Below are 17,813 nucleotides of genomic sequence, written 5' to 3'. Positions count from 1 at the left end.
GTTCTGTACTTTTCTAACATATCCAGTATCAACTGGAACTGTCAGACATTCCAGAGTTGTATTTTACTTGCTAATGGGATATGGTTGATGCTGGCAAAGCCACATTTATTGCTCATCATTAGATGCCCTAAGGCGATGTTGGATGGCTTTAATCTTGAATTGCTGCCTTCCCATCATGATGTGAAGTAGGGAGTTCCAGGATTTTGACAAGCAACAATGAAAGAATGCCATTACAGGATATGTCCAAGTTGAATGGTATGAAATAAAAACAAAAATATTGGAAATATCCAGCAAGTCAGGCAGCATCCATGGAGAGAAACAGTTAGCCCTTCATCAGACCTGAAATGTGAACTCTGTTTGTCTCCACAGATGGTTTTCTTGAATTATATTACTGACTTTGACTTAGGTGTGTCGGACACAATTTCAAAATTTGCTGATGACACAAAATTTGAAAGTATTGTGAACTGTGAGAAGGATAGTGTTAAACTTCAAAAAGGACTTAAGCTGGTGAAATGGGCAGACACATGGCAGATGAAGTTTAATGTAGAGAAATGTGAAGTGATTCATTTTAATAGGAAAAACTAGGAGAGGCAATATAAAATAAAGAATACAATTCTAAAGGTGTAAGGGCAGTAGGACCTATGGGTATATGTGCACAAATCATTAAAGGGCAGGTTGAAAAAGTGGTTAATAAAGCATATGTGATCCTGGGCTTTATAAAAAGTATGGAATACAAAAGCAAGGAAGTTACACTAAGTCTGTATAAAACACCAGCTTAGCCTCAACCGGGGTATTGTGTCTAATTCTGGGCACCACATTTTAGCAAGAATATGAAGACATTAGCAAGAGTCCAGAAAAGATTCATGAGAACGGTTCTAGAGTTGAGGAACTTCAGTTATACGGATAGATTGGAGAAGCTGGAGCTGTTCTCCAGGGAGAAGACTAAAAGGAGATATGATAGAGGTACTCAAAATCATGAGGGGGTCCAGACAGAGTAGTTAGAGAGAAACTGTTCCCACTGGCAGAAGGACAGAAGACACCAATTTAAGGTGACTGGCAAAAAAAGCAATGGTGACATGAAAAAAAACTTTTTAAGTAGTGAGTGGTTAGGATCTGGAATTCATTGTCTGAGAGTATGGTTGAGGCAGATTTGATTGAGGCCTTCAAAAGAGAATTGGATAATTATCTGAAGAGAAAAAAAATGTAGGGCTACAGGGAAAAGACAGTTGTGGGACTAGCTGAATTACTCTTACAGAGAGTTAGCACAGACACAATGGGCCAGATGGCCTCCTTTCATGTTGTAACCATTCTATGATTCTAAGCCAGATACTTCTGTAGGTGGTGACAAAAAGTGATGATGTAGTGGTAGTGTCGCTGCACTAGTAATCCAGAGACCCAGGGTAATGTTCTGGGTTCAAATCCCAACACAACATTTGAATTCAATGTAAAGAGTCAAGCTCTGAAGAAGAGTCATATGGACTCGAAACATTAATCCTGTCTTTCTCTCCGCAGATGTTGTCAGACCTGCTGAGTTTTTCCAGCATTTTTTGTTTTTGTTTCAGATTTCCAACATCTGCAGTATTTTGCCTTTATCAGAAACTAGGCATCCTGCAACAAGTAACTCACCTCCTGACTCCCCAAAGCCTTCCACAATCTACAAGGCACAAGTCAGGAGTGTGATGGAATACTCCCCACTTGCCGGATGAGTGCAGCTCCAACAATACTCAAGAAGCTTCACACCATCCAGGACAAAGAGGCCGCTTGATTGGCACCCCATTCACAAACATTCACTTCCTCCACCACCAATGCACAGCAGCAGCAGTGTGTTCCAACTACAAGATGCACTGTAGAATCTCACCAAGGCTCCTTAGACAGCACATTCCAAACCCATGCCCACAGCCACCTAGAAGGACAAGGGCAGCAGCTACATGGGAACACCATCACCTGGAAGCTCTCCTCCAAGTCACTCATATCCTGACTTGTCAGTATATCGCCATTTGTTCGCCGTCACTGGACCAAAATCCTGGACCTCCCTTCCTAACATCACTGTGGGTGTACCTACACCACATAGACTGCAGTGGTTCAAGAAAGCAGCTCACCACCTCCTTCTCAACGGCAATTAGGGATGGGCAATAAATGCAGGCCTAGCCAGCGACGCCCACATCCCATGAATGAATTTTTTAAAATGCAATATATATAGCTTAACAAACGCATAGGATAGACACAGTAGAAATGAAATACTGTATTCATTGATCCAGGCACACTATTAAACTTGCCTGAACTTTAGGGCATGAGACATTTTCAAGCCTATAACGAAGTCAGCCACACTTCTGAGCATAGTCTTAAACATGGGAAGCCAAAATATCTAGAGTATAAGGAAAAAAGAAACTGAAAAGTGTAGTGATCTCACCTGAAAGATAGTATCTTACAACTCACTTTTTCAAAATTTATTAAAGTACATTACATAAGAGTTCAGAGTTGACATTACGTTGAGTGTAGTACAGTTTAATTTCATTCAGTTCAGTACGTGGCATTCTGAGATGCCTCACTACGCTTGCAATTACATGTCATAGTTACAATATACATTTCATGTCAAACATTCTCTGGTGCATACAGCCCGAGGGATCTAACTTGGTTTCCACCCCTTTAGTGTACTATGGTAGAAGCACCTTAGTGGCCTTTCCCTATTGAGCCTTTGCAGCAGCTGCCCCTTAGAATGTGCCAGTCTACAACTCTCAATCATGGACTGCTCAGTGCACTGGAAGGCCAAAAAGTTTCTGGCAGACCAAAGAGCATTTTTCACTGAGTTGATGCCCCCGCCCACACCCCAGCAACAGTTGATGGTTGTCACAGTGTGTGTCCTTGTGAAAAGTCCGTAGATCACTGAGTCCTGCATTATGGAGCTACTTGAGCTGAACCTTGGCAAAAGCCGCTGCATCTCTTTCCAGACCTTCATTGCAAAGGCACATTCCAGTAGGAGTTGGACATTAGTTCTTCTCCACCACAGCCATCTCAAAGGCAGCATAGAGTTATGCTGAGTCTCCAAATCTGCATGAAGGGTTTCACAGGGATGGCCCTTCTCACCACCAATCAAGTTACATCCTGGTGCTTGTTTGAAAGTTCTAGTGAATGTGGCATTCTATCAAATGACTTTGAAAGTCCGCTCAGGGAGCCATCCGACAGAATTCATCATCTGCTTGACTCACAGGGCCTCAAAGATGTTATGGTGGACTGTTGCCTGATGGACTTGTTGTCAAAGCATATTTCTGTATTAACTTCTGACAATTCACTACTTTGTAAATGTCAGCCTAGAATATATATGGTCCATCTGATTGGTACCTCTGCCACTGGACTCAATATCTATCTCCACTACAGGGTCACTGTGGCAACATAATGTGCTATCCAGAAGATGCACTGTAGTAACTCATCAAGCTTACTTTGACAGCATCTTCTAGTTCCATGACCTCTACCACCAGAAATTTGAACAGCAATATCAATGGAACATCATCACCACCAAGTTCCACATCCAATACTGTCCAAGAGCAAAATACTGCAGGTATTAAAAATCTGAAATAACAATAGAAAATACTGCAGATACTCAGCAGGTAGATCAGCTGAACACTAGATAAAGGAAATTGCAAACAGCAATATAGAGAAACAGAAAGAAATAGAGCAAATGAAGAAAAATGGAGTGGGAACTGTGAAAAATTGAAAAGGAGAGAAAAGGGAAATGCAGAGAAATGAAAGAATTGAAATACAAATAGAGAGTGCTACAAATATTGAGAACTTGAAAATGGACAAGATGAGAAACAAGTTCTGATACCAGAGACTGACAGCAAAAATATAGAGTAATGGAAACACAAAAATGTAAAGAAATGTGCAAATGAAGTGGAGGAGAAAACACGGAAGTTTTAAAAAGTAAACATTGAGAAATCAATGTTACTCAGGTAGAAAATGTCCACTTTTGCATATTTCAGATAAATTTTATTTTGCAACAAAAATGAACAAGATGCTTATGATGAAGAAAATATTCTTTTTTAAATCTTATATATGCAGCAAACACTTCCTCTCTGCACTACTTGATTCCCTATTGTAATATTTACTGTGTTAAAATTTTCCCTTTATAAATTCTTATGTCTAAACTTATAATGGACTTCAGATAAATTTCTCATGTGACATGTGGTGCTGTAGTGCCCCAGTCTCCTATTACCAATCTGTCTGCCAGTGGTGGATGTAGCTGCTCAATCCCCCGTTGCCATTGCTCTTTCCCCCCATTTGTTCAAAAGTTGGCCTCACTGTTCTAGGCCCTGAACATATCTGCTGGTCTTAGAAAAACTTTCTGCTCTCTCCAGGCTCCCACCCACTATGATTTTCAAACATCCTCCTTGCTTTAAACACCCAGTTCTGGCTCAGCTCCACAGAGTTACTGCCAGATTTCCCATCCCATTAAATCAATTAGCTGCCTGAGAGAGCTCATTCAGTTCTGCCAGCTCACCGATTCTATCCTAATGAGGACCAGCCAAGAAAATGATTTGACCTGCCACACTGACCCCATCGGGCAGGCAGCACAATCTCTCCATCCACCATCAACCCAAAAATCAGCCCCAATTTGTCCAGATTATGGGAGCAAATCAATGTTTTCTTAATTATATTTAAAAAGCTTTTTGTTTATTGAGAATTTTTTAACATGTTGAGATGAGATGTTAATGGTTTAAACTCAACATATATACAACAGACATAAAACAGTTTTAACAACCAGAACAGCACATAACAGAGCAACACATAGATGAGGAAGAGAATGGCTAAAGGATAGATATTTGGCAACTCCAGTGGTTACATTGTGTGAATGGGGAAAGATGGCATGGCTGGGGATGCTTTGGTTGTGATCTGGTAAGTAAACCAGGACAGATTTAGGTGAGAAATTTAAAGAGGATGGTGTGATTGATCATGTCAAAAGTTGCAGAGACATCAGGACAATAGCGACAAAAACTTGTATTCATCTAGTGTCTTTAAGTAGTAAAATGTTCCAAGGCACATCGTAGAAGCATTATCAAACAAAATTTAACACCAAGCCACAGGAGATATTAGGACAGATTGACCAAAAGATTAATTAAAGAGGTTGGTTTCAAGGGGCATCTTAAAGGAGGAAAAGAGGTAGAGAGGCAGAGAGGTTTAGGGAGAGTATTCCAGAATATAGGGTCTAGGCAGCTGAAGACATGGCCACCAATGATGGAGTAATTCAAATAGAGATCAGAATAGGAGGAGCATGGACATTTTGGAGGGCTATTGAAGGGGGCTAGAGGGGATTAAAGAGAAAGGTAGAGACAAGGCCATGGAGGAATTTGAAAACAAATATGAGAATTTTAAAATTGAAACATTGCTTAACCAGCAACCAATACTGGTCAGTGAGCACAAGGGTGATGGGTGAAGAATGAGGAATAATGTACCGTGGGATCACCATTGTATAGCTTTCTATTCATGCTTTGGGTTAGGGCTGTTTCCATGCTGTGGGAGAAGTGAAACCTGACTGGAGCAATTCAACAGGAAGTTGCAGGAGAGATGAGCAGCAATTTGGGAGCTGACAACATATTCTAAAACTGTCCATAACTTGAACAAACACATTGATGCAGATATATGAGCAGTCAGCCACCATTAAATCTCAGCACAATATAAATACTGAAGAGGAGATAGTTTTCCTTCTCAAAAAAAAGGTTACATTACTCTACTGCCTTCAATTGTCTCCCAAGATTTTCCTTCCGCTTCTCCACCTAGAATCTGGAAATGTTGATCACTCTTTGTATGATAAAAACTTTCCCAAGACATCAGTTCTAAATTTATATTTCACCTATTTGAATCTACTGATAGGGTTTCCATTCTTGATGTGTTTTTATATCCCCCTCAATCATCTTCTTTAGAATATTAAGAGCACAAGTTCCTCCAATCTTTCCTCAAACACAATCCTCTGACATGAGGAGTCTTCCTTGGGGTTATTTTCCCCATTGTCCCTATTTGGCAATGGAATGACCTGCACCTAATCTGTGCAGTCATTGATCTCACTGCTAAATTCATGGGGCCCACATTTTGGCATTCCATCTGAATGCCTAAACATGTGCTAAACCTCTGGAATATGCTATTTAGGGACCTAAAAGCTTGTACGGCCAAAAAATGAACAGCCTGTCTTGGTTTGACAACCCATGGCAGCTTGAGCAATGAGACCCAAAGAACCTCTGGGTTCGCACTGCACCAGGCCTGAGCCCAAAAATGGATCCAGACTAATTTCCACATCATGTATGCCAGACACAGTTTGATAAGAGATCCCCAAACTGATCTAATAATACACATAAGCATTTTATTCGATTTGTTGATTGCTACTTGACTGTGTCGGGGATGTTAAGTGTCAAGACTGCTATTACCCTAGCTCTCTTTCAAGATCATCCATAGCGATTGCAACACCAGTCATACAGAACATACATCATTTTCCACCAATGTGCAGCATACTGCATTTATTAGTGTTGAATTTCAATTTACAATGGTCTGCCCAATTAGCTTATTGGCTTATTTGGATGTCTCTGGCTGCCAAATCACACTTGATTACTCTTCCTCATGGTAGTATTTGTGAATACAACCAATTTTTATTCAGGATGCCTATGGATTCATTCCAGGACACTCCACTCAGTACTTTACACCACTCAACCAATCAAGTTTCAGCTGTACCCTTTCCAAGAGCTATTTTCTTGTTCAATATTTTATGCAAACATCCTCATAACTATTCAGAAATTCCATTACACTCTTATTAAAGTTTGTTTTTGTTTAACGTTTATCTCACTAAGTGAAGGATCCGATGGGAACTAAGACCCAGTGCAAACTATGTCTGGCAAAGCTTTCGTCTCCTAGCGAATAAACCAAAAAAATTCACTGCTCTTTTTCAAATGTACACGTTCTGTGTGTTTATTAAACTGGTAGTTCATTGTAATATCCTAAATGTTAGAAATCGTATAGTATGACAGAACAATTCAATTTGCATCTACTTAGCAGGTTGTTAAAAATGTGTAAAAGGTTTTCAGAATCTGACCCCAATGAGTGCAGACGAATAAACGACTAGTTAATGCGCAGACATCCAACTATTCCTGTGTTTGTATGCAATTAGTGTCAGTAATTGTGAAGGATAGACCAAAGCCTGGAATTACATTCGCAGAGGGCAGACATTCACCAGACTGGAATGCAACTGGCTCTGCCTTGCAGTGTTTGTGTTTTGATAACAAATGCCTCAGAAATACTTGAGCTCTAAAAGAACTTTCCACACACACAAAAAGTTGCCAAAGGTCAGCTGGTTTAACTCCACTCGATATAACTGCATTATTTAATATATCACACATTCCTTTGGCTTTCCAATGTGTCTACTTACTAAAACGCAAACATACATATGGGGTGTGATGAAAATAACGAGAACTTTTAAGAAGTACTGGAAACAACCAGCCATGAAACATACACGCATTTTTAATTGTGTATCAAATTTGGGTAATTTCAACATTTTAACTACCAAGCTCATGACAACTGGAGCCAGGGCATTAATGGTCCTATACATGTAGTTTATACAGGACTCACAATGAATAATTAGACAAATTGAAAAAAACACTTCGGCATCTATTCCGAAGTTAGGTTTCTTATTTATTCCTGATTAATTTCCAACCCGGCCCCAGTTTTCTTTTCCATTATGGCATGGTTTTTTTTTGGAAATAGAGCTGAGAATTACACGTCATCGCGGTGAATATGAATAACTCTGAAAATGAAGTGCCTAAGACTGATTACAGACGATCGCGTTATTAAAATACTATGCACGCCAATATCGCATAATAAAAAGCACATTTAATATAAAACTCACAGAAAAGTATTGTAATGTGATACTGGCAACTTTTTCATTCCCAACAACTTATCTTTTCACAGAACGCAATTAATTCTGTACATCAGAATGTCTTTGTCAAAACAGCAAGATAGCTCCTGAGAATTAAATCTAGTATCAGTTTTTACTATTTTATCTAAAGGTTAATTCATTTCTTATGATAGCAGCGACTTCTCATTATGTTTGTTTTCATTTTAATTTTTTTGCCCTAAAGCTTCTGCAGAGTAATAACCATTGACCGAAACCAGCTGTATTATAAGATTATTCAGAATGGGTACTGTGGCATAGAGGTTATGTCACTAAACATCCTGAAAACTAGGTCCTCTACCAACCAGCACCCACAGTACAACACCTCCTCCCATCATTTAAGATCAATGGTGAGATTCTGGAAAACATAAACCATTTTCCAAATCTTGGGCGACTCCTCTGGTCGAAGGCAGACATAGATGACAAAACTCATCATTGCCCCCAGTGTACCAGCTCAGCCTTTGCTGACTAAGGAAAAGAATATATGAGGACCAGGAGCTCAAATCCTAGACAAAGGTCATGGATTATTGGACAGCAGTGATCTCCTTGCTCCTACATGCTTCGGAGAATTAGACAAGCACCTGCAGCAGGCACCTCAAAGCACTAGAGAAATACCACCAGCAGTGCCTTCACAAGATTCTCCAAATCCACAGGTAAGAAAGGTGGGCCAACAACAGCCTCCTCTCCCAAGCCAATATGCGCCAGCATCAAGACACCAATCACTTAAAATCAGCTCTGCTGGACAGAACATATCGTCACACCAGACTCCCAAAGCAACTGTTCCACTTGGTACTCAGTTCAGACAGGAGACTTCCAGGAAGACAGCAGAAATGCTTTAGGGATTTCTTTAAAGCATCAGTGAAGAGAACAAACATCCCATTGATGCATGGGAGTTTCTGGTTTACAACTGATCAAATTGGAAAAGTTTTATTATGGAAGGCACTTAGCATGTTTAGATATTTTGTCAGGAACAGGCAGAGGTGAAGTTGAAGCATCAAAGAAGGTGCAGAAACCTCCAAACACCTCATCTACTCAATCCTTTGAGCACTGCATGCCCACATGTGACACAGTCTGCAAATCAGGCATCTCAGTACCCATTGAACTGGAGTGGTAGCAAATTATCCTCAATGCCAAGGAACTGCCTAAGAACAAGGTTATCTTACTGGCTTAGTAATTCAGAGGTCTGGAATAATGATCCAGACATTGGATTATTGTAAAAGCTTATCTGGTTCACTAATCTGCCATTCTTACCTGGTCTGGCCTTTTTGTAACTCCACACCCACAGTAATATAGTTGACTTTTGAGTGCCCTCTGAAATGTCTTAGCAAACCACTCAGTTCTATCAATCCATTATTTAAAAAATACTACAATCCACTCCAATAAAAATAAAACAGGATGGACCAAGTCACATTGACCTAGGCATGAGACAGGATAACTCTGCAAAGTTTTCCTCTGACATCTGGGCACTTGTCTCAATACTGAGAGTGCTGTCTCAGACTAGTTAAGCAACAACCTGACATAGTCATACTCACATAATCATACCTTTCAGCCAATGTCCCAGACTCCACCATCACCATCCCTAGGTATGTCCTGTCCAGGGCAGACCCACTAGAGGTGATCAAACAGTGGTATACAGTTGGGAAGGAGACTTTGGAATCCAATGAAGTCTCATTCCTTCAGATCAAACATGGACAAAGAAGCCCATTGCTGATTGCCATTACTATTCTCCCTCAGTTAATGAATCAGTACTCCTCCAATTTGATCACACTTGGAAGAAGCACTGAAGGTAGCAAGGATGCAGAAGGTACTCTAAGTGGGGGCTTTAATGTCCATCACTAAGAATGGCTCATAAGCATTACTACTGACTGCATTGGCCCAATTCTGACTGAGCTTGCAAGCAGGTGGTGAGAGAACCAATAAGAAGGAGAAACCAACTTGACCTCGTCCCCATCAGTCTACCTGTTGCAGATGCATCTCTTCATGACAGTATTGGTAAGCGCGATCACCATACAGTCTTTGTAGAGATGAAAGAGATGAAGTCCTATCTTCACACTAAGGACTAACCACCCCCCCCCCCCTCTCCATTGTGTTGTGTGGCACCATGCTAAATGGGATAGAATCAGAAGAAATCCAGCAGCTCTAAATTGAGCATCCATGTGACATGGTGGGCCATCAGTAGCTGCAGAATGGTGTTCCACAACAATCTGTAACCCCAAGACCCAACATGTTCCTCACTCTATCATTATCATTAAGCCAGGGGATCAACCCTGATTCAGCGATGAGTATAGAAGAGCATGTCAGGAGCAGCAATACCTAAAATGAGGCGCCAACCTGGGGAAGCTACAACAAAAGGCTACATGTATGCTAACCAGTGGAAGCAGCATGCTGTGGACAGAGCTAAGCAATCTCACAACTAACAGATCAGAGCAAAATTCTGCAGACTTGCCACAACCAGTTGTGAATGGGCATGGGCAATTAAACAACTAGTGGAAGGAGGAGATTCCATGAACATCTTGCATCCTCAATGATAGCAGAGCTCAGCATATGATTGTAAAAGACAAGGCTGAATCATCTTCAGCCAGAAGTGTCAAGTGGATGATTCATCATGAGGTCTGCACCATCACAGAGTGAATTTCATTCATTCCACATAATCTCAAGAAACATAGCAAAGGCTATTGACTCCTTAAAGCCTGCCCACCATCTACAAATCACAAGTCAGGAGTGTGGTGGAATACTCTTCATTTGCCTGGATCAGTGCAGCTCCCACAACAATTGAAAAACTCTCCAAATGAGCAATTCACCTCGTGTCATTCCTCTACCTTCTCCCCGTAACTCTTCACATTTGTCCTTTTCAGATAATAATTCAATTCCCTCTCGAAGGACTTGATTGACCCTGCCTCCACCACACACTCAGGCAGTGCATTCCAGATCCTCACCACTCTGCTTGAAAAAGTTTCTCCACAAGTCTCCTCTCTACTCTGTTCAGACCCCTCATGACTTTGAACGCTTTTAGCCGATCTCCTCTCAATCTCCTCCAAGAAAACCAGCTCCAGCTTCTCCAATCTACATAGATAACTGAAGTTCCTCATCCCTGGAACCATTCTGGTACCCGAACTGGACAATACTTCAGTTGAGGCTGAACCAGTGGTTTATACAAGTTTACCATAACCTCTAAGATAAAAGCAAAATACTGCTGGATGTTGGGAATCTGAAACAAAAACAGAAAATGCTGGAAAAACTCAGCAGGTCTAACAGCATCTGTGGAGAGAAAAACAGACGTTAACTCTTATTTTCTCTCCACAGATGCTGTTAGAGCTGCTGAGTTTTTCCAGCATTTTCTGTTTTTGTTTAACATAACCTCCCTGCTCTTGTACTCTATGACCCTGTTAGTAAAGTCTATTATTAAAATTAGAGTTAAACCCTTGAATAGATTTGTCTCTTAAATCGTTTTAGGTCCGCAATGTTTACATATTTTATGTTCACGATGTTTTTCATTATTATTTCCAGTCCCACTGTTCAACTACGATCCGATCCCTTTTGAAGATTGTTAATCGTGGTATAACTATGGTGAGCACCTGTCAATGCGGTGCAAACTGAGGGACTTTCCATAACAAAGGGCAAAGTTCCGGGGCAGGTATTCACAATCCACAGTTGATGCATTAAAGACGCATTACCTATTCTTCATTTTTAGTTACTGGGCAAATCCAAGCCGGAGATTTTTACTATTCATTTTCTTCAAAATCCATTACAGAATAATAGTTTTACTTAATTAGTTAGTTCAGCATATAAAATTATGAGCATTATTATAATCAGGCACAATGAACACAGGAAAGAAACAACCGAGAGGAGAGATCGCTTCCGAAAGCAAGTTTCCGCAAAGCAGTCTGCCTAATATTAGTGACTGCCTCGTGGACGTTCATTCAGATCTCAATGCGATTGTGCATAGCTTGAAGGACACACAAATCGAAGGTGTAAGTTATTCCTGCACCGCAACACGAAAATGTCATTGGTCATCTGGAGAACTTAAAGACCACTGAAGTAAATGACAGCCCGAGAGGCAGGCACTCTTCCATGAAATGGGGCGGCGATCAACGGCGCGGTCTCCGGATTGGGTCTCGGCCCTTCTCCCAAGGCTCAGGAACAATCTCCAGTGCTCGCCAGCCCCGCCTCCCTGCTCTACTTTAACTGGCGGTTGCTTTGGGAACACACGCAATGTGTGGTGATTTCAGATGTCAATTGCAGCGTCTCTCTCGCTCGATCATGTTTGGTTGAAAAGGAGAATTTTTTTTAACCTCCAGTGGGGTAGTTGGGAGTAAGATGTATGATGTTTTGAGGTTGCAAAACAAATGCTTTGGACGGAGATCTGTGCACGGCGTGTTCGCGGGTAATTTCGCCCAACAAGAAATGTCGTTAAACAAGATCAAGTATTAAGTTGACTTAAAACAATCGTACTGGGGCAAGGCGAAGGCGTTGATCAGTTCACCATAAACGTTAACAAGCGCTATTTGCATAGCTTTTAATGCTTTTCTGCAGCGGAATTAGGAAATCTTGACTGTAGGAGATGAATTGGTTCTCGGCACTGGATTTCTTGGCGCTCTGCTTAACTTTCTTTCAACATAAGCTTGGCGCTGTTCAAGGATATGGGGACGAAGACGAACGAAGATGCGATCCCATCAAAATCTCAATGTGCCAGAACCTGGGATACAATGTGACCAAAATGCCGAATCCAGTGGGGCATGAGTTACAAACAGACGCCGAGTTACAGTTACAAACATTTACACCTTTGATTCAATATGGCTGTTCCAGTCAACTGCAGGTTCGTAACATTGGATTACATTTAATTCAATGTTTGCTTTGAGTCACTGTGATTATTGTCAGTGAGCGACGCGTTTGTTGAATTTACTTCAAGCGCGTGTGTGAATTGTAGCAACAGCCGAAAAGCCACACGGCATTTGGAAATGGAGATTGCTACTTTGGATCGTGGTAATAACTTTCTTAAATACTAAAATATATTGTTGTAGAGTGCAGTTGGAATACGATCTCATTTCAAATGGCGCGGGCTGGAACATCCACAATGCAGATAAAAAGTTAACTAAACCTTTTGGAATGTAATCTAATTTTCATGCAATAAAGAGCTAAACACAATTAAAATGTTAACGCACATATGTTTTTTGAGAAAAGGGATATCTTAAAAGAGACTATCTAAAAGAGATGATCCATATTTCTTGCGTGTAGTTTTTAAGTGCTTTTCCATCCATCGATTGCAATTGAACCCTTCCCTTTATGTCAAATGATTGTTTGGAACGTATCAGTTGTAAAACAGCATTGGACAGGTATTAATGTTCGCTTTATTGTTGTGTTTGCATAGAGGTGATTTAAGTTTAAGGCGCACTCTCGCTTTCCAGAGAGGTTGTAAATGTTAGTTTATTCGACACTTTTCTGAAGACGTAGCGAAAAGCATTTGTAAATTAAACCTATGCTGTTGTTTATTTTTATCCGTGTGATTGACGAAAGCTTCACCGCCCCGCCCCGCAATTAGGCAGGTGAATGGTTAAACTGTTCTCATTGCCAGCCAGTTAATTGAAAATCGGAGAAATGTTCATAAAAGTGAGTCAAAATTGATTACCCTCCTTAGACAGCGACTGAAGCTCATCATATACAACTTAGAAATAAATGGAAGGCTGTAAAAAGAAATGAATATCATAGGTAGTGGAATTGAGTGGAGACCTGTTTATTTGATATTACTCTGTCGATTGATCATTTGTTTTCTTTTTCCAGTTTTTTTTATGCTCGGTTTATGTGCCGATGTGCACGGAGAAAATCGACATCCCGATTGGCCCGTGTGGCAGCATGTGCCAGTCTGTGAAGCGGAGATGTGAACCTGTCCTGAAAGAATTCGGCTTCTATTGGCCGGATGCGTTAAACTGCAGCAAATTTCCACCACAAAACGACCACAACTACATGTGCATGGAAGGGCCGGGAGACGAGGACGTTCCCTATCACACCAGCAAAACTTCCATTTCAGCGGAAGAAGAGTGCCAGAGCATGGGGGGCAACTTGGATCATTATATCTGGGTCAAGAGAAGCCTCACTTGTGCCCTGAAATGTGGTTACGATGTCGGTTTGTTCAGTAGATCGGCCAAAGAGTTCACTGACATCTGGATGGCAGTTTGGGCCAGTCTGTGTTTTCTATCAACAGCGTTCACTGTTCTGACATTTGTAATCGATTCTTCTCGATTTTCGTACCCAGAACGCCCTATTATTTTCCTGAGTATGTGCTATAATATTTACAGCATAGCCTACATCGTGAGGTTAACAGTAGGCAGAGAACGTATATCATGTGACTTCGAAGATGCCGCCGAACCTGTCTTAATTCAAGAAGGACTCAAAAATACTGGATGTGCCATTGTTTTCTTGCTGATGTACTTTTTTGGGATGGCGAGCTCCATCTGGTGGGTAATCTTGACACTGACATGGTTTTTGGCTGCTGGGCTCAAATGGGGACACGAAGCCATCGAGATGCACAGTTCGTACTTCCACATTGCAGCATGGGCCATCCCGGCTGTAAAGACAATTGTAATATTGATCATGCGACTAGTGGATGCTGATGAGCTCACGGGCTTGTGTTACGTTGGAAACCAGAACATTGATGCAGTCACTGGGTTTGTGGTTGCACCTTTATTCACTTATTTAGTCATAGGGACTTTGTTCATTGCAGCTGGCCTAGGGGCTTTGTTCAAAATCAGATCTAATCTTCAGAAAGATGGGACCAAAACGGACAAGCTAGAAAGACTGATGGTAAAAATTGGGGTCTTTTCCGTTCTGTATACAGTACCTGCCACCTGTGTCATTGCCTGTTACTTTTATGAAATATCAAACTGGAATCTTTTCAAGTATTCAGCAGATGATTCCAATACAGCAGTGGAGATGCTGAAGATCTTTATGTCTTTGTTGGTGGGCATCACTTCTGGTATGTGGATTTGGTCTGCTAAGACATTGCATACTTGGCAAAAATGTTCAAACAGACTCGTGAGTTCTGGACGAACAAAGCGAGATAAACGTGGAGATGGCTGGGTTAAACCAGCAAAAGGCAGTGAAACCGTTGTATAAATGTGTAAACATTGGAAGAAGCAAGGAATAATGTCCCTTGTGTGTTTACAGAAGCTGGATTTCAAAACATCACAAATCAAATTTGTCTAGTTTCTCACCCTATCTTATCATTTTTAGAAAGTCCAGAATAAATGCGGATGCTCCTTTAGAACTGAAGAAAATTAGCCTAAGAATTTTAGGAAAAAATGTACATCATCGAATGAAAATGTTTCCTAAGTATACAGTCCAACAGAATGTGACTGTTTATACTGCATTTGGTCCAAGAAGATGATCTCATTACCAGATTTTGGAATCTAATATCTTTGTGTAGTATATTTTAGTAGTTTTTATTGTACTTTTGGAAAAGCAGAGTATGTAAGCCAAAGAAAGGAGAGTAATGGTTCTTACATGAAACTTCATATAAATAACCATTATGCTCTATAAACATTGCAATGTCTAAATGGATATATTTGAACTGAAATAAATTTCAGTTTCAGTTGAAGAGCAACTCAACCATCTCACATAGACATTAAATATTGTACACTGGAATCATGGAGCTAAATATGAATGTGTGGTTGAAGCACAACTAATAGCCAGCATTGCAATCCAGACAGCATTGTGCACTATACCCAGCCTTTGCACAAACTGAAATAGGCTGTTCTTTACTGATGTTTCTGCACAAAAATCTGTCTGCTGGTTCTGTATGTGTATCCGAACTTGTGTATGGACATTTTAAACATGACAGACTGATATATGTGGAGAAATGCTAGTCAGTATGAGCCCAGGTGCTTGAAATTCTCAGTGCCTTAAATGCAGATTGACTGCAAGATGCTTCATGCAGGGCAACATTCAAAATATTTCCTGTATTTTGCCATGAAGGGCTGTCCAGGGACCCATTATGATAATTAATCCTTTGAGGACTGTTAGTGGTGTGGCTCCAAAAATAAAGATCCACGGAGAGAATATTGTGAGCCTAGTAGTCTATACAATCCTATAACTATAAAAGCAAAAATCTGCACCTGATGTAAATGACCAATAAAAATAGAAAGTTCTAGAAATACACAGTGAGCAAGTCAGCCTCTGTAAGGAAAAAAGACCAGTTATGACACTTCAATGGGGTAGCCTGAACTTGAAATGTCATCATCTGTCTCTTTACAGTTGCTGTGTTCTTCTGGCATTTTCTATTTTTATACAATTGTATACATTTCACTAAAAGGGAAGGAAAGCCCTGGAAGAGTATTTTCTATTAAAAATAGGTAGGGAGAAGCAATATGCACCCTGGAGTGGCTTCAATCATTTTAATGTATGTTGCCACTTTGGACCAGACTTGAAGTCATTTCTAACCCTGTAAAATATGGCATAACATGGTTGTGTTACATGCTTCCCAACGCTAGATATATTGTAATATTCAGCACTCAAAATTCACAGAGCAGTGGCCTTGCAAATTTTATGTGTTGGAAACTGCTGGCATGTTTTGAACATGACTGAGAAAATTCAGCAGTCAAAGGGTTGACCATGATAATATCTAGCTAATAACTGTGGGTTTAAAACTGAATGATGGAATGATCAACTCTACACCTGTTGTGGGATCAAGAAATATTATTTTCTATTGAATAATATCAGAAAAGACAGAACTCAAAAGGAAACTTACAGTATATTTGTTGTATTTAACTCTGTGGCCTGACTATGCAGTTAATTTTAAATTTCACTTGTTCATTTTTGTCTTTGGACAATAATTCTTACTATAACTAGGCAAGTGAAACCCTGCTTCACTATAATTGTAAGAGAAGAAAACTAATGAGAAAGATTAGTTACTTATTAGTGTGTCTGTAGTTTCACAGTCACTCTCTTACTCATTTTGAATGTATACAAAGTATTCTGTCATTCAATGCCAGTTTGCGTTCCATTATTAACTATTCAATGTTTGTTTTGCAAACGCCCTAGAGCACATCCTGTGTTTAATACAGATGAATCCCACATTTTTTGGGGTTCACATTACCTGAGAAAGCCAAACAGAGACTTCAGGACTTGCTACAGTTTTCAAAAATATCAAAACCAATTTTTATTACTTGTAAATGTATGTGATGTAAATTTCTAATTTATCTTTGTAAAGGAAAACTTGTCTTCTTATTTAAATTACATTTGTACCTGAGAAAAACAAAATTAAATTTCTTGTTTCTTAATTGTGTAAGTGTGGTGAATTTCAAAATAAAAAAGTTGACAAATTATGATAAAACTGTTTCTCAAATACTTCTCTGGGAACACCATGGGGCTAAGTTGTAAAGCACTGAGAATGGGTGTGCGGATTGCAATGCGTGGTTAGCCCACACCTGTTGATTGCAGTGCAGACAGCACTCCAACTTTGTGCTGCTTGCCCATTTGAATACTCTACATCCAGCCATTGCTAGCCAAGTCCTTCAATAGCTGGCCACCTCAGAAGGAGGCCAATATTATGGCTAGCTAGCATTACTTAAAGCTAGCTTGCACTGCAAAGCTAGCCTGCACTTCTTAAAGAGAATATGTGGCTGGAGCATGTGCTGAAGTCATGGCTGAAGAGGATCGAGCCTGAGAAAAATTCTGGCCAATCCACATCTGACAACCTGCTCTGAAAACTCTGTTTCCATTATGACAGCTATGATAAATTGCACCACAGCAGCTGAGACAATTCATAACATTCTAAATGAACTGACAGCATTCTAAAATAAAAGTCAATTCACCCTTTCTCCCAATGTTAACGGATCCTTTAAAAAAATGTAGGATATAGATCCATAACTTCACCAAAAACTACTCTGTTCTT

At 40.2% G+C, this 17,813-nt stretch overlaps 1 protein-coding gene across 1 annotated transcript; it reads left to right on the top strand.

Moving 5' to 3' along the window:
* Positions 1 to 12,112: 12,112 nt before the first annotated feature.
* Positions 12,113 to 17,199, top strand: fzd4 (frizzled class receptor 4). Its single transcript, XM_041199413.1, has 2 exons — positions 12,113 to 12,743; positions 13,706 to 17,199. Exons 1-2 carry the CDS (start codon positions 12,489 to 12,491, stop codon positions 15,035 to 15,037), a joined length of 1,587 nt encoding a protein of 528 aa, XP_041055347.1. The 5' UTR covers positions 12,113 to 12,488; the 3' UTR covers positions 15,038 to 17,199.
* The last annotated feature ends 614 nt before the right edge of the window (positions 17,200 to 17,813 follow it).

The sequence above is a fragment of the Carcharodon carcharias genome, chromosome 11, assembly GCF_017639515.1.
Source record: "Carcharodon carcharias isolate sCarCar2 chromosome 11, sCarCar2.pri, whole genome shotgun sequence".
Lineage (NCBI taxonomy): Eukaryota > Metazoa > Chordata > Chondrichthyes > Lamniformes > Lamnidae > Carcharodon > Carcharodon carcharias.
This window is presented reverse-complemented; position numbering and strand designations above follow the sequence as displayed.

Coding starts and splice junctions, on each gene's coding strand:
- fzd4 (XM_041199413.1), top strand. CDS start 12,489: ATGAATTGGTTCTCGGCACTGGATTTCTTGGCGCTCTGCTTAACTTTC. Junction 12,744..13,705: donor GCTGTTCCAGTCAACTGCAG/GTTCGTAACATT, acceptor TTCTTTTTCCAG/TTTTTTTTATGCTCGGTTTA.